Source organism: Lactuca sativa, chromosome 4 (assembly GCF_002870075.4).
Source record: "Lactuca sativa cultivar Salinas chromosome 4, Lsat_Salinas_v11, whole genome shotgun sequence".
In the NCBI taxonomy this organism is placed as follows: domain Eukaryota; kingdom Viridiplantae; phylum Streptophyta; class Magnoliopsida; order Asterales; family Asteraceae; genus Lactuca; species Lactuca sativa.
Genome location: NC_056626.2, coordinates 97,951,655 through 97,975,900, shown reverse-complemented (window position 1 = coordinate 97,975,900; position 24,246 = coordinate 97,951,655). Strand labels below are relative to the sequence as shown.

At 32.4% G+C, this 24,246-nt stretch overlaps 1 protein-coding gene across 1 annotated transcript; it reads left to right on the top strand.

The window, feature by feature from the left end:
* Nucleotides 1-5,735: 5,735 nt before the first annotated feature.
* On the top strand, nucleotides 5,736-9,252 carry LOC111907848 (protein DETOXIFICATION 40). Its single transcript, XM_023903652.2, has 6 exons — nucleotides 5,736-6,169; nucleotides 6,270-6,958; nucleotides 7,504-7,742; nucleotides 8,526-8,644; nucleotides 8,871-8,957; nucleotides 9,047-9,252. The coding sequence occupies exons 1-6, from the start codon at nucleotides 6,149-6,151 to the stop codon at nucleotides 9,089-9,091; spliced, it is 1,200 nt and encodes a 399-aa protein (XP_023759420.3). The 5' UTR covers nucleotides 5,736-6,148; the 3' UTR covers nucleotides 9,092-9,252.
* Nucleotides 9,253-24,246: the final 14,994 nt, after the last annotated feature.

Sequence of the window (24,246 nt, the reverse complement as noted above, 5' to 3'; positions counted from 1 at the left end):
TAGAACTTGCAAATCCAAAGCACGACCTACCTGCATTTTAAACCTATTTTTTAGCATGGATTCGTCAAACCAAGTAAGTTCTACTCTTTAAGTTACTTTGAATTTGATTTTATAAAAGGATTTACGTATTCCGAAATATGGGGAATGATATGTGCATACTTAACCATGTATTTTGTGCAAATTCCTAATAGTTTTAGCTATAATTGTTCTTATTTTTAGGACAAAATGTATTTATTATGTTTGAATCTGTTTTAAGTAACAAAGACATGCTCAGGATAAAAACAAAGCATATGTTGTAACAACCCGAAATTTCATATCACTTCTTGTAACTCAACTTGTAATCCAATTTGATCAACCAAACGTCGTTTCCAAATTCGTTTCCAATTTCGCCATTTTATTAAGTCATTAGCTTATATCAACCTAAAATGACTTAATGAGTGTCCTAATACATTTAGAAATCATTTTAACATCCCATTATAACTATCAGAATAATTCTAGAATCGACCATATCGGGTCACGACAATTTGGTCGGGTATGACCAAAAGCCTCGCCTAACGTCGGTATCGGGTAAAATTTCACCGTGTCCAAAACTTAAACACTATATAAAGTGTTTTAAGACTTCATTTGAAGCCTTTGGCCAATTTTTCATAAAACTCTCCCAACCTCTCTCCTCATCCATAATCAAAGGTCCAAAACAACGATTTAGGGCTTCAAATCAAAGAGGTATCATCTCTAACATGTTATTCAACATCTTTAGCCTTCAATTTGATGATTTAATTAAGTTTTGGGACCAAGAACATGAGTTTACGGCCAAGGAGCAAGCTTGGGCCGTAAACTCCACTAAATGGGGTTTTTAAGCCAAATTACCCTTCCAAATCATAGTTGGGACTTAGATATGACAATAAGGCTTGCAAATCTAGGCTTGGAACACATTAAACATGAATTATAAGGGACAAAAGAGAGTTTACGGCCAAGGTTTGTTCTTGGGCCGTAAACTCCTCAAAATTGGGGATTAAGTGCCTTTAAACATGTCCAAATGCCTTGTAATTTAACCAATAGCTTTGTGATAAATTCTAGATCCATCTAAAAATAGTTTTGGGGTTTGAAACACATCAAAAATGCCACTTATAGGAGTTTACGGCCTAGGAACATACCCTTTGTCCGTAAACTCATATAACTATGTCAAAGGATGCATTTAGTTCATTCCAAAGGCTTGTATAAATTTCTAAAATCACATGTGATTGTTTTAAGCATCAAAAACTAATTTCTCAAGAGCATAGGAGAGTTTACGGCCATAGAACATGCTTCTAGGCCGTAAACTCCTAAAAATGTGTTAAATGGTGACCTAAATTCATAACAATGCTTGGAAAATTATCTAGAATCACATGTGATTACTCCTTGTGCCTCAAATCAATTTTTCTATACCCTAGTAGAGTTTACGGCCGTAAACTCCAAGTTTAAGGCCGTAAACTCCCTTTTAAATGATGTTAATTCATTCAAGTTGTTCCAAGGCATTTTAGAAATCCATTCTAGCAATCCTCATGTCCATTCAAGCCATTAAGCCCTCAAAATCACACCAACATGAGTTTACGGCCATAAACTCATGTGTGGGTGTGTTTTGTGGTTGTAAACTCATTTAAATGTTTACTTTTGGAGAGTAAACTCAAGTCCCAAGTCCCTAATGCCATATCACGTCCGTAGATGTCACCCGGGTCACTCCAAACGCTCGTTTTGAGGTTTTTAACCTCATTGGAGTGTAATGTCCTAAATAATTAGTGATTGTAAATCTAATTAGTATTATATGGACATTATTACGTTTTATATAGGGACATTGCGAGTAAACAATCCCCGAACCAACGTCTAGTATCCAAAACCGACACATTTTCGAATCCGGTGAGTTCATACCCCTACCCTTTTTCACTGTTTTTCACTGTTTTCAGGGGGAACACTAGCAAAGTACAAGGGTTTTCTTGTACTCAAAACTTATTTTCGTGTGTGTGATTCACATTTCATATGCTTTTAATACTGATATACACAACTGATAACTAGTAGAACATACAGATCACTTAAACATTTATTTGTGAAATGGGTTTTATAAATTGTTATGTTTCATATATTTCACAAATGGTTTTCACACTTTATCAGTTAAAAGCATGACATTATAACACATGAACAATATAATCCGTACACTGTCTTGTCCTCGGTAACATTCCACAGAGATACGTGAATGGAGGATTTTCCTATTATTACTAGTAAATTTGTTATTCCGTATGATTGGAGACACGTCCTCGGTGAACACTCCACAGAGATACGTGAGTGGAGGACTACACCTGTAACCAGAATCTCTGGGATTTAGAGAGCGTGACTTAAGTGTATAGATCTATACGGGGCTGACTACCCCACACCTGACTGCTAGCTACAGCCGAACCGAAATGGTTCAAGGGTGACGAAAGTCATAAGGATTGTGGACTACTTATTGCCACAAGGTTGTGGACTACTTATTGCCACAAGTTCAGTCTTTAGTATGGTTATGGAACTCGCAACTAGGATAACAGAGATTTACTTATAGTAATAATGAACCACTTACTACATTTTACAGATAACCAGGTTTCGGTTTACATCTTTTACATCTTTCACATCTTTTACATCTTTCACATAAAATAACCAACATTCAGGAAGGTATGGGACCTTCCTGGGGAATTTTGTACATAACCAGGTCTAGCAGAATACATCTTTCACATTGAAAACCAACATACAGGAAAGCATGGGGCATTCCTGGGTAACATATACATAACCAAAAAAGTGTAACAAACTGAATAACATTACATCTTTTACAATAATTAACATTTAGGAAAGTATGGGACTTTCCTGGGAATACACTGGTATATAAACGGAATAGAACAACAAATTGGATAACCAAACTATACTTTACTTTTGTGAAACAACAACCAACTTTTAAGAAAATGTGGGATTTTCTTGGCGTGTGTTACATTTTCAGAAATAAAAAGGAAACATAAACATTTTCACAAACAAAACTACTTATGAACTCATCAGCGTTATGCTGATTTTCAAACTGCTTGTGTTCTCAAGTCAGCGATAGTACAGGTACCCGAAGACTTACTTGATTCAGGATGGTGTGCGTGCAAGGCTCGTTCGTTTTGTTTATATCTATATTATGTATCACAACTGTATAAACTGTGTCTTTTGAAACAATCTGTAAAACTTTTAATATGTAATGTAATGTTTGTTTCGCTTTACTTACTATGTACATTAGATTTGATACTCAACGTGGAGTCAACCCCGGAAATGTTTCCGCCTTCGAAGGTCGGGGTGTGACATATGTAGAGCTAGAGGCATGAAAGAGTGGGCTGAGGCATTCGAAGTTAAAGTATTCAAGATTTCTTAAGCACACGACGTGGGAATTCCTGCCACATCGTGGTTAGTAGAGCATTCGCTATCATATGGCTTACTTGGAGAATATGCGTGAATCCAGGTCGCCACGCCATGGAGACTATTTGCCACGATGTAGGAGGCAGATTTAAGGAAACTATACATATTCAACATTAGGTCGAATTCTTGAGGTTAGTTTAAGCCTTGGAACCATGACAAAGTCATGTCAAACTTTTTAAAACCTTGGAAAAAACTCTTTACTATGGATGCTTTCATTGTAAGCTATAAGGTATCTTGAAATTTGGTTATTGGTTATACTCATATGTTCATAGTTTTTATGACAAAAAATGTATCTAGGTTACAAGAATAAAAAAATGAATTTATAATACGAAAAGTAGAAAAGATTTGACAATTCATTCAATTATTTTAGGGATATATACAGTAAAGTCCCAATATTTTTATCGATTTAATAAGAAAGTCCTAAACTTTATTTTTTTGACAGTAAAGTCCAAATTACCGGCAGTTTTTGACACCTTTACCCTTTTTCCCGGTTAGCCGGTAATTAGGACTTTTTTGTCAAAAAAATAAATTTTAAGACTTTCTTGTCAAATTGTCAATTAGGACTTTACTGTCAAAAAAACAAAGTTTAGAACTTTTTTGTCAAATCGTTAAAAATATTGGGACTTTAATGTATATATAATTTTTTGGTTAGAAATTTAATTATATGATACTCTTTAAGCATAATAGTTATTAGAACCTTCTCTAATCAGCTAGATCCTATTGAAACCCTTAACGTTTTCTTTTTGTTAAATCGTTTTTGTAATCTCAACAAACCGACATTGAAAAAAATGAAGATAATCAAGAAAGAAAGAAAGAACTAGGGTTGTGCTGGCTTTTTGCAGTCCCAAAAATAGAGAAATAAGAAACCTAAAAAACAAAATGGCCCTTCTTTCCCTTCTCCACGTTCACACCCTTTTGACTAGGCATGTGTTGTTTGTGTTTGTATAAAGCCATGGCAATTTCGTTTTTTTCGGTTTCTTATTTCTCTATTTTTGGGACCACAAAAAGCCAACACAACCCTAGTTCTTTCTTTCTTTCTTGATTATCTCCATTTTTTTTCAATGTCGATTTGTTAAGATTAAAAAAACAATTTAATAAGAAACAAACGTTAAGGATTTCAATAGGATCTAGCTGACTAGATAATGTTTTAATAACTCTTATGCTTAAAGAGTATTATACCATTAAATTTCTAACAAAAAAAGAATATATACACTAAAGTCCTAATATTTTCAACGATTTGACAAGAAAATCCTAAACTTTAATTTTTTGACAATAAAGTCCTAATTGACGATTTGACAAGAAAGTCATAAACTTTTTTTTTTACAAAAAAGTCCTAATTACCAGCTAACCGGGAAAAAAGGGTAAAAGTGTAAAAAAAACTATCGGTAATTTGGAATTTACTGTCAAAAAAATAAAATTTAGGACTTTCTTGTCAAATTGAGGAAAATATTGGAACTTTAGTGTATATATCCCATTATTTTATTTGAGTTTAAACAATCATGCATATGCATAGATGTGTCTACAGAAGAGTTTAGTGTATATATCTCATTATTTTATTTGAGTTTAAACAATCATGCATGGATATGTCTACAGAAAGAGTTGTAGCTGTATCATCATAAATAATGACATAAACACAGACAAAAATATATATAAAAACTATACATTTTAGATACAACCATACTGTCAAAATTCACCCATTACAGACTATACATTAAATTTGGGCATTTATACTAAAGATTTTCTCACATTTAAATGATCATTAAAAAATTCACCTTTATTTTATATATGTTATGATTTGGTGTTTAGTTCATTTTATAAATTTACGACTTAATTCATATTGTAATATTATTTTTAATTGATTTTGTAATTTCGTAATATTGTAATATAATTATTATTGGTATTGGTTTAAAAGTATTTTTAAGATCTATTTTATGGTATAGCTAATTAAAAATAATACATAAACTATTATTATATATTTTGAAATGAGTAGATCTACATGTGAAATATTATAAGGATAAAAAATTATTTATTCAATAAAAGAAGGTCTAAATAAAAAATAAAATAAAATAAAAGTTGAAGTATTAATATTGTAACATATAAAATATTAGAAATGAAATATATTTAAACAATCCGAATGAATTAAATAAACCGCTTGTGTGTATGGTATGGGTGTAGTCTGTGTTGACCTACCCACACATGTTAAAAACAAGCCATTTAATAATAATACAAAAAAAATACTTTTTAAATGGTGTATGATTGATGTTCTATATTGTTATACATAACAGTCGCGATAATGTTATCAAGGGCCCCTAAGATAGGCATAAGCATGAATCAGTAGATCTAGTCTAAAAAGGACTCAGCCTTACTCAATGGATCAAGGACTAACCACAAGCCCCAAAATGATGAGTTGACCCAACACATTCTCTCCGATCACCGGAACTCGCAGGTGGTTCCGGAGCCGACAGAGGAAGTGGTGAGCTCGGAGCTGGAGGAGATACTATTGGACACCAGTTTAACTTCCTTCCGGCGTTACAAAAAGGCGTTGTCCCTTGAACTTGTTAGCTTATTCCGGCTAGCAGGTCCCACCGTCTTAATTTACTTGCTGAACAACTTGACGTCGATCTCCACCCAAATCCTCTGCGGCCACCTTGGTAACCTTCAGCTCGCAGCCGCCACTCTCGGCAACAATGGTGTACAAATGTTTGTTTATGGTGTTATGGTATAAATCACAATTGCTTTTAGTAATTAATATCTACTAAATTCTCCTATTTAGTGTAGACTATAGAGTATATAATTTTGTGTTTAATTTTTTGTTGTAGCTTGGGATGGGGAGTGCAGTGGAGACTCTATGTGGTCAAGCATTCGGAGCTAAGCAATACGGAATGCTCGGTGTTTACCTTCAAAGATCCACCATACTTCTAATGTTGACAGGGATTCCTCTTTTGTTGATCTACATCTACTCCAAATCCCTTCTGATGTTACTCGGCCAATCAAAAGAAATCTCCTCCGCAGCCTCCCTGTTCATCTTCGGACTCATCCCGCAGATATTTGCCTACGCAGCCAACTTCCCAATCCAAAAATTCCTTCAATCCCAAAGCATTGTCAACCCCAGCACCTACATCGCCGCCGGGATCTTCTTTGTTCATCTTCCGTTGTCCTATCTTGTGATGTACGTCTTCGACTGGGGGCTACTCGGTGGCGCGTTGGTTTTGAGTTTTTCATGGTGGGTGATTGTGTTGGCGCAGTTTGTGTATATCCTCAAGAGTAATCGAACTAAGGAGACGTGGAGTGGGTTTAGTGTGGAGGCGTTTTCTGGTCTTTGGTCGTTCTTTAAGCTATCGACGTCGTCGGCGTTGATGTTGTGTCTGCAGGCGTGGTATTTTCAGATATTGATTTTGATCGGTGGTTTGCTTCCTAATCCGGAAATAGCGTTGGATGCTTTGGCTGTTTGTTCAACTATTCTCGTATGGGTTTACACGATTTCAATTGGGTTCAGTGCTGCTGCAAGGTATGCTTCTAATGAGATGTCTGAATTTATTGACACTAAAATTAAAGCATAAACAACATGAGAAGCAAAAGCCTCTTATAAAATGAAAAAGATGTTAAGGAACTTTTTCAATAAGATTGCTAATTAACAATTTCTTTTTCTTAAACGGTGACTCCTATCTCCTAGGTTTTCAACCAATAACAAATATACAATTATATTAACAAAATATAGATAATAATCAAATGGAAAAGCTATTGTGAAAAATACAAACATTTTTTTTTTCATTTTAACTACTTTAGCGTTTAGCGCTGTGACATGACGTCAAGGTTAAACCTCAAGTTTTTACAAGCTGTAGAAAGTCACGTCATTTTGTTAAAGTTTGACGTCAAATATAAGCCTTGGAACCATAACTTTGACGAAGTCGTGTCAAACTTATAAAAAACTTGTAAAAAAAACTATTTACTATGGATGCTTTCATTTTAAGCTATAAAGTATCTTGAAATTTGGTTATTGGTTCTACTCGTATGTTCATAGTTTATATGACAAAAAATGTATGTTTATGACAGTGTGAGAGTTAGCAACGAGCTAGGTGCAGGACATCCTAAATCGACTTCATTTTCGGTTATAGTGATGACATCGACCTCGTTCATTGTGGCTTTGATATGTGGTATCATTCTCCTGTGTTCAAGAGATTACTTCAGCTATATTTTAACCGATGGAGAGATTGTTGCTAAGGCTGTCTCGGAGCTTACTCCTCTGCTTGTATTTTCAGTCATCCTTGAAGGCATTCAACCTGTCCTTTCAGGCAAGAATTAAGTGTTTTCTATTTCTTACATGAAAGGAGACAAACTAGAACGCAACAAGCATACTAAGTTTGTAGGCTTATAGTAATTGTGACTAATGTTGACAACAAGACATAAGTTGTAATTTTTTGCCTCACTTGAAAAAGGTAAGAAATTGACATCTGATGATGTTGTGCAAAAACATGAATAATGATTTGTTTTACAAAAAAAAATAATAATAAAAAAAATGTCAAATTCATTAAAAATCATTTGGAATTCTTTGCCTTTACTTACCTTTTTTTTTCACCACTATTTTTTTTTTCAACCAGTCAGAATTTGTTTTAAAAAATCACCACGTAAGATTTTAAATTCTACAAAAACCACTAGTGTATATTTCCAAGTTTAAACTCAATTTATTTTAATGATTTAACCCTTACAACTTTGAATTTTGTTTTATAAAAACAAACATTTTCCTTGAAAAATATTCTTCTGATTAATTTTTTTAGTTCATTATCGGGAAAACCTCAAGTGGTTTATTGAAAAAAAAAACTCTTGTTGGTTAAGCTAGAAAAGTTTTATTATTTAAATTTTAAAAAAAAAGTATAGTTACTTTTTATGGATTTTGCCTTTACGAATTAAGAACTTTTTAATTGGATCCCATTTCATCCCATCCAGCAATTTCGTGTCATCTGTAAAAAAAAACACATTTAAATAAAATAAATTAATATACTACTTAAGACATTAATGCATCAGAAATGATATGTTCTTTACACTAATGAATGATAAATGAAAATGAAAACCAATAGGGGTTGCGGTTGGATGTGGATGGCAATCATTTGTTGCATATGTAAATATTGGATGCTATTATATGGTTGGAATTCCCCTTGGTGTCGTGTGTGCCTTCTATTTTGACTTCGGTACTAAGGTAACATTCTTAACTATCAACATTAAATCACATATTTAAATCAAATGTGATATATATATATATATATATATATATATATATATATATATATATATATATATATATATATATATATATATAAAATTGAATCATATAAATAACTATATATAATTTTGTTTGTATAAGTGTGATATAATGGAATCTTATTATAACTATATATAAAATGTTTTTTGTATACAAAATGCAGGGAATATGGTTGGGGTTGGTTGGGGGTATGTTAATGCAGGCAATGATTTTGTGTTGGGTTATTTTTCGAACGGATTGGAATAAAGAGGTGAATTTTCATAAACATAAAATTTAGAATAATTTGAATGGTTTTACTTGTTTGTAGTAAATAATCTACCCATATTTATAAAATTTCAGGTAAAATTTGCGAATATTCGAGTGAAGCAATGGCAACATAAGTAAAAAGAGGAACCTTCGTTAAACAATTAAGATCTTTTTTATTTTTTGTATTTCATTGTTTTTTAACTATATTTTAATTTTTTTAGAGCAACATACGGTGACATTTGTGTGCAACTCATAGAAAGTTGATCATAATAAATTGCTATTATTAACTTTTGTTTGAATTTGGGATGCTTTTTGAATGTAACTAGTTTAAATTAGTGTTTATTTTTTTTATAAAAGAATTTACATTTTGAATTCTTTATACCTAAAACTTGTTTGTTTGTTTCTTTTTTTTTTAAAAACTCAATTTTTACATATTACTCGTTACTTCATCATTTGGGATAAATTAAGTTTTTTTCATAAGAGACTATATTTTCACTTTAGACCTCAAAAACATTTTTTTTGTTTCAAAATAAAATCAAATTTAATCTATTCCATGTTGTTTCGTTAATGGAGTTGATTAATAACATGTAACCCTATATGTCGTAACTCGTGTGTGCCCTAATCATTGATCACCTTAACCCTAGATCACATTTCCACTTCTTCTGGTACATCATATTGGGTCCTACATCTGTTCTAAAACCAAATGTAACCTTATATCCTCATGTATCAAGATGGTTTTCATAAGAGTGGGTATGTTTTCAAATTGTGTCCCAATAATATTTTCATAATGTTTGATGATATGTTTATTTTAACAATGTATTGGGATATTTTGACAAATAAGTTGCTATTTTTTACCTTTAAGCTCATTTGTCTCAAGTATTTGTCAATGTTTTACAATGTGTATTAAGCTTATTCGGCACTATATGTTTGGCGAATCTAGGACATTAGCTAGCATTTTACCTTTGTAACCTCCAACATGAAATCATATCTATTTAGCATCATATGGATGAAGATTCACACACATTAAATTGATGTTGAAGGTCATGAAGGTGAAAAATTGCTAATTGTATGAGGTCATATATATATATATATATATATATATATATATATATATATATATATATATATATATAGGAAAAGTGAATATACCCTTAAGGGTATTTACATTTAGGTACCCGATGCATAAAACTATTATTCGTTTTGATTACTAATTTAATTTTCAGAAAAAGAAAATGCAATTCCCTAAAAAACAAATGTTATGTATTGACTGTTTCTTTAATTTTATGAAAACGTCAATCTCTACCTTCCTTGATCTTCAACTCCTTAACATGATCATTGTTCTGAAAGAAAAAACAATTTGTTTTATGGCTTTGCTTCAACTTTCATGATTACATAGAGATCGTAAAAAAATGCTCAACAAATTAGATATTGTCAAACGCGTTTCAGAAACTTCACTGAAATAGGAGCTTGAAGAAATAAAAAATCATAGGTACAAGAAATCGAAAATCATATAATTCGGATAAAAAATCGAATTGGTTTGCCCGTAATTAGGAAAAGAAATTCATGTTGATATTATAAAGTTTGAATACAAATTGATTTGTAGGTTTCTCTTTTATATGCTTTTATTCAATGTATAAAGACATGGCATACGTATAGGTGTTCGATGAAATAACCGAGAGAGAGAGAGAGAGAGAGAGATCTTGTTGCCTATACATCTTTGATAATTGAATACATTCAAACCATTGATCATCTTACTTGTGAAGCCTTTTATATTGTTTAGAATATGCATATTGAAAACCTGGAACCAAATAGAGTCACTTTAGTGAGTTTTCAACAAACAACACAATTACAACACAAGAAGGTGAAAGCTTTGATTTAATTACTTTGGAAAATAGAATTATAACTTGTGCAAGTTTGGGGTTATTATGGTTGGGTAAGAGCAACCATGGTTATATATTTGGACATAGAGTTCAACTGTTGTGGGTGTTCATGTTATCTTCTATTTAATATTTTTTTCAACTTTTTCTTTGTTTTTGTTAAATTCCATAAAATGTTGCGTTTCCCCCAATAAGCCCTTTATCGTCTTAAATTTTTTTCATGAATTGGTCATGTTGCTCATCCTCACATATCCAATTTCAATGGTTTCTAGTTCTTCCCCTAGTATCATGGTTGTACCTCAAGTGAGTGCTAGCAGGTATGGAGTTTTCCTAAGGTCTAGTGGTGAACAAACTGAAATAGCAATGTACATATCATTTTTTTAATCAAAATTAGCATTGTATTTATACTTTCGAAGAATTTATGAAATAGCAATGTACATATCATTTTTTAATCAAAATTAGCATTGTATTTATACTTTCGAAGAATTTATGAAATAGCAATGTACTATTTTTTTGCTTATATTCTCTCACATTCAATAATTTAGCATGTAACCAAGATTGGAAGTAATGATAACACAACCATATATGCAGGTAACTTATGACTTCAGCAACCTAAAGACTACAAAATAAACATCAACAATAGCAAACTAGGCCCGTAATGCCTCTAAACTGCATCAAGGGTACAATGGTCAATTGTAGGTAAAATGCATCATGCTTAAGGAATTAACAATGTAAATGCAATTACAGATCCATAATCACTGTAACTATATACTCAACATATCCAAGGAACAAACGTCATGACTAAATAACCCTCAGCGGTAAAATAACTTGGTTTTTCGGTTTACTTTATATTAAATAACACACATACTGCATAACAACCATATTAAATATATCAATACCATTCAAAATGTGACTTGTTGTTTTTGCAGTAGTTCACAATCATCTTGAAATTTAGAATTTGTTTCATGAAGCACTGGTATTTGTTTCTTACTTATAATTTTTCGGACTTATCATCTACCAATCTACCTGAACTGAAGTTTTGGGCTTCCGATGATGCCATCACAATAAAGTTTGGACAAATAACATCAAAACCTAATGGTTCAGGTTCGCATCCCAAGGGTGCTTGGTTTGATCTACATGGTCAAGTTAATTTCACAAATTTGGTACAAGACAATCAATGTTTGACTTATGAACAAGGGCATTTCTCTATTATAGTTGAATCCCGTCCCCCTCCTTTTCTTGTAACACTTGAAGTTACTACTGATGGGTTTTGTGTTGGATAAGGTGTCTAAGTCCATAACTATATTTGGTATGTACTTGACCCGATTTAGCATGGTCCATTTGGGTTGCACTTCACCAGAACAATTTGGACTTTTGAGAAGAGGATATGTATGATTTATTAATATAATATAAATTATACTATATTAGTATGAAATCATATTATTTAATTAGTATTGGTCAAGAATTAATTTTGTGGTCAAAAGAGACTAATTAAATAAATAAATAAATATATATATATATATATATATATATATATATATATATATATATAGGGATTCATTGTGTTAATCATTCATTCTTATAATGTGGGCTAATGATCCATGATTCCTTATGTTGGGCTTAACCCATGTTGTGACCCATTGATGTTGTATGGAGGTTAAAACCCATGGATCATGAGGAATTTGGAAAGTCATGCACATTACGGTTTACATGGTGTAACCCTAATGTAACCACACTATATAAGAAGCCCTTTGGTTCAAGAAATTGGCACCTAGAGTATACACAAGAGTGTGGCCAATTTTGTGAGCTAAGAGAGTCCTCTTCCAAGTTTCCAAGTGTTAGTGGTGATTTCTGATTCCACTTTAGGCATTCACACTATTGGTGCTAGGCTCTTAAAGCTCCAAGCAACAAGCTACAACAAAAGGTATGTTATCTAACTTGTTTTATTACCCAAGTATCAAAGTTTTCTATGCTAGCTAGGGTAATATCTTGGAAAATGAAAGTTTGCATGTATAATAGAGAAAACATAGATCCAAGGTATTTAAGGTTGCATGTACACCTTAGGAGTGTTAGAATGCTCAAAACCCATCATTTTGAGCATAACAACAATTCCTATGTGTACATGCAATGCTAATGCTTTGGATCTAGGTTTTCTCTAATTGAGCATGCAAAATTGAACACAAAAGGAGAAATCCTAGGAAGTGTCTACAATTTTCAAAATCTATTTATAACTAGGGTTAGGTCACATACCTTGATTGTTATATTGTAATAACAATGATTCCCTTGTAGATCTTGAAGCTTGAGAACTTAGTGCCACAAGTGTAACAAATCTAATGGATCACAAACACACAATGCAAGAGAATGATGTGAGAGGGGAGGAGGAGATCAAATTTATAGTTCTTGCTTCTTCCAAAGAGTGGCCGAAATTATTAGGGTTTAGGGCCCTTTATATAGTGCACTAAGGATGCTATGGATAACCCTAATCTCAAATATGGTAATTATCCACCTCCTTTGAGTATCCATATATGATAACATATTCTAGAAGTTCTAGAAGAATCTTACACGTACCATGAAATTTCGTCCACCACCTTCCCCAGGAAGGTTCTGGACCCTTTTGCTCAACTATTGAACAATTGCAATTTTAGTCCCTACACTTTTAATTAATTCCTTTAATCCCAAAATGAATTGCAAATTAATTTATGAGTAAATATTAATTAATAATATGATTACTAATTAATATATTATTTCCATAACATATTAATAAATCATTTATTCCAACTTATTAATCGAATTAATAAATTCTTCCTCTTCCTCAATAAATCATCATGTCTAGCTGCAAATGTGAAGGGAACCCAAAAGGATCATGCCACTATCAATTGAAGTACATACAAAATATAGTTATCGACTTAGACACCTAATCCATGCATCACCTAAAGAGTCTACCCCTAGTAGTAAATTAGACAACATGCCTAGGGTGTGTGCTATTGTTGGCATAGCAGGTGGTGGCATCATATTGTTGGTGTTGTTTGCATTGTTGATATTATAGGAATGGAGACATAAGAAAATAAATAGAATACAAGAACTAGAAAGCACTGTGAATGCTGGTGAAGCATTACACATGACAAGAAATCAAAAAAACTTATGACTAACACCCATTATCAATAAAAGCCAATGCCTTTTACGCCATATTGAGACAAAACTTCATTAATACATTTAATCAAACACCTTGTGTACATTACTGAAAAACAGGGTCTTTATGTGAAGTGATAGATTTTTTATGCGATTAATACATTTAATCAAACACCTTGGATTATATGTTCTAGACCATATAGAACCCAATTTCTACGAATTGTGTATGTGAAATCATTTTCTATGAATTGCGTCGGTGAAATCATTTTTTGGAGTAGTTGGTTTGTTCTGTGAATAGTGGTTTCTATAAAATCGTTGGAATCTCTGTGTTTTTTTTAGGTTAATCAATGACGAACCTCAGTGTTTTTAGGAAGTAAATGGTAGTTATCAGTGTAAGTATGCATGTAGCAAAACCAAACGACATCAGGTACCTAATCTTATATACCCTTAATGATATATTCACTTTTTCATATATACATATATATATATATATATATATATATATATATATATATATATATATATATATATATATATGTGTGTGTGTGTGTGTGTGTGTGTAGAAAACTATAATTGAGATAAACAAAAAAGGAAAGAAAAATTAAGGAAAGTTAAGGCATATTGTTGACATAGTTTCCTTAAAATAAATCGGCCCACAGTGTGTGTTTGTTTCTCAAGATACAACATCACGAACGGTTCTTCTAGACCATCGAACTCAACAAGATCTGAATATTACTTTGATATGTGCTAGAAAATGAATCAATAAAGGAAGAAGAGTAGAGATTTTTTTGGGTCTAGTGTATCATGTACAATAACACTCTTTGTACAATGAAAATTTTTATCTATCACCACTAAACACTATTGTATTTGACAAATAACCACTATTGTATTTGACAAATATGTCTAGACTAACCATTATTTACATCATCATGTACACACAGAAGAGATATTGGCTTATCATGGGACGTCTTCCAATAACTTACAAAGACTTTTTGGTCATTATTCAAACTTGGATGAACTTTAAAAAAAATTTCTCCTATATTTTCCAATAAATGTTGACCATTACCAATATGGTTATTACTAGACTATAGTTACCACTATTGAATATGTATACAATTGTGTCAACATAATACGTTAACAATGTGCACTAAATGTATTTGTGAGTTCATAATAACATTGGTCATATTTAATTATGAATATACCATACATGAGTATCCTTACGAATGTTGTACTTTTCTATGCAAATTTTGGCTCTAACCATCTACATGTAAAATTCTTAAGGTATCTATAACGACCCAAAAATTCTTAAGGTATATACTTCTGATTGTTAATGTATCTCATATGATATTCGTTCTCGACTGACCTTTTATCGACGGATAGGTATTGACGAGATCTTCAAATTTCGTTTAAATTCTTTTTCCTAACAATCGAACGATTTCTATTTCGGTTTCTGTGTCATGCACTGCTGCGCTGAAATTTGAAAAATCGTAATTGCCTCATATGAAATCAGATTTGTACGTTCTCTATATGCATGCTCTCGGTTTAACTTCTAGTATCACTTTCGTTTAGATTATTTTCCCTAAATAATCTTCTATTTGAAAGCATCTATTTATCGTCATGATAAATAATTATCCTTTTATTCTTTAATTATCTATCCCTGTCTTGCGAGCATTACATCTAATATGTGGTAAATAATATGTGTTATAATGTGCTTTATGTTGCCTACCTAGATTTTCTATTAAATGAAGAATTGAGATCAATTGAGGACCTTGATTTGGAAAAGTAAATTTTTATGTGTATAGGTTTCTAAACGTTTAAGTATTATATTACAAATGGCATGTAACCTTTCGAAGAGATAAGGACTCTTACAATAGTTAATATCGGTAACTGCGTAAATAGTATATAAATATGAATGATGTGGTATCGTACCTTTAAAGTGTGTTTGGTGAAGTGATAGTACCTTCGGAAAGGTATCATATGTTTGAAGTACAATTTCAATTGGCGGAATGATAGAACTTTGGCGTGATCCATGAAGTTTTCTCACCACCTGGTGATTCCGTCGCCAACCAGATAGAAACAATAATTGCTTATGGATTTAGAAGTATTGAAGATGGTGATAAATAAATAAAAGCTTTTGAAGTTGGAGTTATGTGAGATGTTATGAAGAATTTAGAGAATTTGAGAAAGACAGAAAGATTGAGGCTGATAGAGTTCCCAAACTCATTAGGTTAAGTCTTTGGCTATCTTTATGATGTAGTATGTAGTTAGAATGTTGTGTTAATAGCTTATATGTACCGTATACATGATGCCCTGACTTAGTATTTAATAATATTGAGTGAAAATTGACTTATAACACTTCCTTACGAGAATTTCATAGTGTGTTAAGCCAATTTTAACATATATGACTAAGATGGTGAAATCAATTATTGGTTTGTTAAGTGCTAAATAACTTACTTGTTTAAGTAAATATAGAAAATTTAGCTATAGTGATCATACACCCATAGTATTGCACAAGAAGAAATGTTAATATCAGGATATGAAAAAGAACGAAGTGGATGGTAGTAGGGCATGCTGAGATACAGCTGAAATGTAGAGTTTTATGATTGACTCTTATAATGTAAAGGATGATGAAGTAAAGAGATATAATGATATGCATGTGCCAAAAGGTTGTACATATAATTGAAGAGTGTTTCTCTCCATACCACGAGAGTACATTCAGATATAGTATACCTTATAGACTGGTGACTATACTGGAATACGAAGAGGTTAGAAGTAGATTTCTTAGTAAACTAAGAAAAAAAACATTAGGATATGCTAGATCGAGCATATACGCTAAAAGAATCCTTGAAGACGAGTCTAGAAGATGTTAGTACATTTTTGGTAAAACACATAGTTGTTGTTAGAGCGCCTAATAAAGATGCAAAAATCCTAGTGGATTCTAGGAAAGGTTGTTACATGCGTTCTTCTGGACACATACATATACGCTAAATTGTTGTGTGGTTTTCATGCATAGTGACTTGGGAATTACGAGACAATGCTTGGGAAGAGTATGAGTATGTGTGAAAGGTAGTATAGGCATGTACTACTAGAATCACAGGATTCACACTTTGATCAGGAAGAGTCACAAGGTTACGTAGGAACCAGTAGTTGAGTTGCTTTTTCTGTTTCCATTATTACTTGTGTTATGATGATGACTAGGAAAGTTGTTTTTGTTCAGACCTAAGTGGTCATGAAGGATCAAGTTGGAATAATATAAATCTGCATAGTGAGTTAATTGGTTAAAAAGAATCGTGTCCTATGTAGTGTTCAACACGTAGAGACAAGAGTATAATTCAATTTGTATCTATTGCATCGTGCAGTGGAAGGTCATTTAAATAAGGTCATCTGGTATGTTACTATAGCAAGTGTAAAGACCTTATCATGGGTTAAGTTTACGACCCAATTTAGAAAGGAAGAGTAGTCTCCGATCAAATTCAAGTTGTCACTCGAGAGTTAGGACTGAAGGTCTACTAGTGGATGAAGGAACAAGTACATGTTCAAGCCCCACCATCAATATATAAGTTGAAACCTATTGATTTTCATTCAGGAAGCTAACTGAGTTGCATTCATTGTAGTTAGTATATAGAGACACATAAAAGTGTCTTTTTGCACATTTCTACCCAAATGCTTCAAGAGAGGATCAGTATGATCCTGAGAAGAAGATCAATTGGAGAGTGACAAGGTTAATCATCCTAGAAAAAGAGAGGAGAATAATATTGAGTTTAGCAACCGTCGTTGGTGCTAATATTTACAATATGTTAGTAATATCCTTTTATACCATTATGCATATGTGTGCATTAGTGGTGCTTGTCATGATAATGATCAAACTGTTGTCGTGTTATGCAAGAAGATCACTTATTGTAGACTCAAGCAGTAATACTATGTTGAGGATGTTTAAGTCATTAATTTGACAATCAGGGGTTTCTTCCTGGAAGAAAAGAAGCTACAAATCACATCCGTTGAACCACTTACGCTTTGATCGATTGAGGGTAACAAAAGATGAGGGTTCAAACCTAAGGAAGAAAGAAGAAAACCTTAAGGAAAAAGTGTGAAAGGCAACTCGACTTCATATTCAACATCAAGATCCAGAAAATTTGTAGCCCAAGAATCTAAGAGAAGAATTATTAGCTTCGATTGTTGTTATGTAGACGATAGAATGGATGTTTTGGTTGGAAAGTGAGAAAACACGTCAAATAACATGAGGGAACTTGTGACCTTTACCTATGGCTACGGGTAAATGAAATGATCTTACCTTAGATCTTATCATCAAGTTTCCTAGGATTGTGTAGAATCATGATATGTTGTTGGTTAAAATTGATCAAACGATAAAATTATACCTTCCTAGGTATACATATGTAGAGAATTGGTCTATAGATAATGTTTTCGTAGACTTGTTATTAGGACTAAGTAAACATTTTGATCTGAGACCATTCTATGATCATCTAAGAAAACTTATGTTGGTGTTAACATGAAAACTATTGTAGTCTAATAAAGTTGAAACCCGAAGGAGGCACGGAACAGTTAACTTCGTGAACTTTTTCATTTTTGGATAAGAAGAAATGGTCATGTGAGGAATCAACATAATATGGTCTCTTAATTGAAACCTTAATTAATAGATTTAATGTTATGGAATTAGGTCGACAAGCTGTGAAGTTGTCATAAAGAAAACTAAAACGTTATTTCGTGTATAACGCGATGAGATGGGTTGAGATAGTACTATGTGGAAACAAGTAGTGAGGAAACTCCTTACTAGGGGATGGAGAGGCGACCTGGGGAATCGCTATTCAAATCCATTTTGAAGTTGTATGATTCGAGGACGTAATCCTCCTGTGTGGTAGGTAATTGTAACGTCCGCAATTTCAGGCTAGACATTTAGAGTATAATCATATTAATTATACATTTTAGCGAACAATTAAAATCTTTGATTAAAGTAATTGTTCTTCATATGTGTTACGAGCTAATAAATAATTATCGTGTACACATTAAGTAGACAAATATTAGGATTGTATAATATTTGTAGAAAACATTAACATAAAATTATCGTTAAAGCGATAAAATAAAGATTAAAAATAAAAGATTATTTAGGATAAATAATCTTAACAAAATTTGTATTAAATGTAATGATAATTTTGTGGATATAAAGAACACTTTAATCTGACTTCGTATAAGGAAGTTATGATTTATATAAGTTTCACGTTCAAACCAATACAGAAAGTGTGTCATAAAAAGTGAACCAGAGATAGGTTGATTTTTAACAAAAGTTGTGTAAATGAAAGTTGTAGTACTCATTGATACAAAGTTAAGGATATAAATACGGTCTAAAATGGAATTTGTATGAAGAAGTTATAAATTTTGCAGCGTTATTTATAGTCAAAGCCTCCTCGAACCAAAACACAGAAAATAAAATGAAAACTAGCTGACGGAGTCTAAATTAAAGTTGTAGTATTCATCAATAGCTACATGTGGACATAGAGATCGTCGAAAACGGAGCTCGTCTTTGAAAGTTATGAATTTTAGAAAAATAATAATATCAGACCGTTGAATGGTAGCCATATGTCACGTCGGATCACTACTAAGTGTTGCATCCATAATCAACCCTTTCTCCCAAAGTTCATGCGACATGGAAGAATCTTCAGTTTCCACATGTCCAGGATGTGGTGTGCCTAGGTGTGGCAAGCCCTATAAATTTCCCTATATATTCAAACGTATTCTAGTTAATTTCTTGCTTAATCTTCTTCCAGTCACTCTCAAACTTTCCCGGGGCACTGATGATCAACCATAGTAGTTCTTAGCTGCTAGAAACAAAGCTATAGAGTGTCATACAACCCCGAGAAATAGAGTTTTCAGTTTTGAAGTTCTGCACACGTAATGTCTGATTTTTGTTCGAACAACTTGTAAGTTGAGTTATGCTTACCGTGATTTACTTATAAATTATATTTATGTTTATAATCATTATTATCAACTTATAAATAAGATCTATCAGTAATACCATTCGTTATACTTACGAGAATGATGACAATTCTAGATCAGTTAGGTGTTTCAAGTAGATTATCCAAACAATATATCTTTATATATCAAATGGATCCTACATCTGATATGATCTTACCTGGTTGGTTCTTATCACCTATACGTCAATGTTTCGTTTGAGATTATTGATGAATCTGATAAAAACATTATAGCGATTTAACTTTATAAATACAAACAAATACTAAGACACAATAATATTTGTGTTTAGGTTGTTTTAAAAGGGAATATGAAGTGTCAGTCAAAGATCTGACTTTCCCATGAGTCTTCCACCTATGTCAGGTGGATGCATAGTTACTTTCAAAAAAAACATGATTTTAGTACAAAGTATTTTTTTAAAAGTACTAATTATATGTTGAAAGTTCATTGGTGAATTAATTGTTTATTATCTGGAATATTTGTTAAATGTATTTGATAACATATACCGTGTGAATCAGATATGGTTAATTACGTGTTAAGTGATTATACGGTACTATTATATGGGAATCTCACAAAAAATATAATTACTTACAAATATTAATGCATATTAAATACCTGATATTTTGTATTAGATATATACCTTGAATTATGACAGTGTTGTCTGAATAGGGTTAGTGTTGAAAGTTTGATTTCGAGGATTATAATCTCATCTAGTTTTAATTTAAAACATATAAAATGATTTTTAGATCCCGTTAAGTTGAGTAATTTTATATTGGGTGTGTGTAAGATTGAAACAGAGAATAGAGCTCTATTTCTCAGATGCTAATTGTGTCAGGGTATTATTATGTGCTAGAAGTACTATTATGCACAAAGTCCTTTTTGTACATTATCACCTGTCAGTGTACGGGAGCATATCAGAGTACTATATTAGTATTCCTCTTATTTTTCTTTTGATAGCTTCGTGTCTCAGTGTTGATGACCATCCCTAACTTAACTGTCTTGTAGTGTTAATGAATTATATCGATCTGAGGAGACTAGATCGTATGTTCATTTGAGTACTCCATTACCCTCATTTGTTGTCTTTATTGATCCTCGTCACTATTATAGGATCAATATGCGAGGATCGTTGGGATTGGAAACTAAGGGTAGATGATACTATATGATATCTAAGATTTATGATATTGTTTGATAATAGTTGGTTTTGTAGGTTTGATAGTTTTAAATTGTTATCACTATTATATAGTGGGATTGAAAACCATATGTTTCTCCCCAGGTTTCCTAACCTGACCCACTCCATTTACATGCACCACATGTAACAATGTTAAGACTGTTGGATATTTGAATAGGATGATGAGTGGTTATAGAGAAGACTTGCAATAGAGTTCAGGACTGTAGGTCTTTACAATGTAACTATGTTTTGTATTGATTTTGACATCCTTAGAATTTTGTATTTTGAAACAACATCTTTATTCAAAGATATTTTTAATAAAACGAAAGAGTTTCTGCAAATGTTTTATTATACTGGGATTTTCCGCAAACAAAGATATTATGGTTTTCCAAAGTGTAACATCTCGTTTTACAGGTATCTTCCATATATGCCCTAGTATGAATTTTATTTTCAAAATTGGTCCCAACAAGCCTTAAGTGAAAATTTCACATTTTCCTGGTACGTTAGGCGTATTCTTTGTACGGTGGGCATACGTGGCCGAAGGCCAAACCCTAATTTTTAGGGTTTAGACCTTATTTAAGAATCATTAACTCCCCATGACTCCTTCCCTCATTAGCCTCCAACCACATTTCGTGCCTTCAAACCCTAATCCACATTTACAAGAATTTTGAGCCTTCGAGTGTATTCTTAGTGCTCTTGAAGGAGAAGAAGGAAGTGGATTCACCTTAAAAGCTCAAGATCTCTTGGATCCAATAGTTTCTTGCCCTCAAGTATCATTTGAAGGTATAATGTTTGGATCTTGATGTGTTCTTTGTCTAGATCTTGTTAGCCTTTACTTTATGTTCATTTTGGGCCCATAATTTTGGTCTATTTGAGTATGAGCTACTTAAAACAAAAAGAGTTGTCCTTTTGGATGTTTTGGAGTATATACAATGATAAAAATGTAATATTGGCCCTTATAGTCCTTCCATGCAAAGGTTATGGTGTCTTAATTTAAGAGGTTAGGGTTTTAAGATTTGGACCCTTAATAACCATTCAAAACCATAAAGTTGGGAACTTTATGATTTAGAACACTATTTAGGACTAGACGTGGACTTTAGATGAAAGGAATTAATGGATTAACCTATTTTTAGAAGCAATGGATGGCAACGGAGCATGTTGTGTGTACTTCTAAATACATTGCACGTACTCTCTTAAGCTCTCGTATCTGGATTGTGAGTACGTCATGCTTACATGCTAAGTATGCTAGGCATACTCAACCTGAGTAGACACGGTTGACTCTTGACCTTTTACTTTGAACAGGATTTTGACCAATTTTTACCTTGGGTTATTTTGGGTATTTTGAGTTGTGAACCAAGTCCAGGTCACTGTTTTCTATATAGGTGATCCATAGAGTTGACAGTTGGAGTTATGACCTACTCATTTATCTTTTCAGGATATGAGGTGAGTTTTCCTCACTATACTTATGGGTCGAAGGCACCAATGTCATACCATTAGGTTATGCATCCTACTATATAGGATGTTGTTATGTAATATTGATCTTTTAGGTTTGCATTATTATCTGTTTGTTGGTTATATGCTTATCTATTGGTTATGTCGACATAGGGTAGTTGGTTTGAGTTTGTACTGCTTCGTGTCGTAAGTTAACAAACCCAGGACAATCCAAAAAAGTGGTTGTGGGCCAGGGTAATTCAACCGGGAGGTTGTGAACCCACTAAGATATATGTGTGGCAATCCAACCGAGAGGTTGTCGGCCAGGGTAATCCAACTGAGAGGTTGTGGACCCAAAATAATATATATATATATATATATATATATATATATATATATATATATATACACACACACACACACATACACATTGGATGTGTGCCCGCGCAAAGCAGCGGCGATAATAGTTTTTTGGACGAATAGTTTTCTTACGGGGAAATAATTATTAGATTTTGTTATTAGTTATTATGTAATAAGAAAAATTACCATTTTTAATTAAAATATTTATGTTTAGAACTTATATTTATATTGTATGTTTATACATTTGATGTAAATTAATTATTATCGGTATCTGGTTTAAGAAATTTAAATAAACTTATATTGATAGATTTAATATTATAAAATTGTTTTTTTGCTCTAAATTAATTTTTTAATAACCTTCATTAATTCAAGTCTTCAAAATTTTGGCAAGTATTAATGGTTTTGTTATGCATAATTGATTTGTACAAAAAGCTTTGTATCTTGTACCTCTTAAAATTCAAGATATGACTAATATGCTTTATATATAATATAAGATATATATATATATATATATATATATATATATATATATATATATTTGTTTGTTTGTTTGTGTGTGGTACTTTGGGAGAACTCACAAAGCTCTGGTTTATGATTTTTAGTTTTATGTTTCTGGTACATCAGATGGTCGGGGGAAAGCAAAGGCGTGATCGTACACATCCTTCCGGTTTTATGATTTTGGATTTTGGGATACTCTGATATGCAATTATTACTTTAGAGAACAATTTTTGTAAATAGTTATGGTTTTTGGTTGTATTTTAAAAATGAATATTTTACCTTGATTTTTGTGACATTACAAGTTGGTATCAAAACCTTGGTTTGAGCGAATTGGATGAGCACTCGTGTGAATCCAGACTCAAACTATGGATCGGTAAGGTTTTCAGAATTGTTTTCAAATGATTTTGAAAATTGTTTTCAAAAGTAACCAAAGAAGGACGAGATGTGTACGATTAGCCGAAGCAAGCAAGTTCACCACAAATTACCCACATTGTTATTTTTTATTGATGATTATGATATAATTACATGCTAGTGATAGGCTAGGGATCTTCAAGATTCGCATGATAGAATTTCCTGATGTATGATTCCTGATAGCCTAGGAGGACTTCTTGTATGTTAGATGAAATTGACATCATTACTTTAGTTGCTTAGTGTGTGTAACATCGTTGTACATAACTAAGATTATGTAGCCTGAGAATGTTTGATTTAACCTTATTTTCCATTCCTTGTTTGGTTGTGGGCTTTGGGTAGAATCAGGTATTCGACTGTATGTGAGATCTAGTGTTATGTATGATTAGCATGCATGAGCGGTTATAGGGTTGGTAAAAATTTCATGGGTGAGTATATGG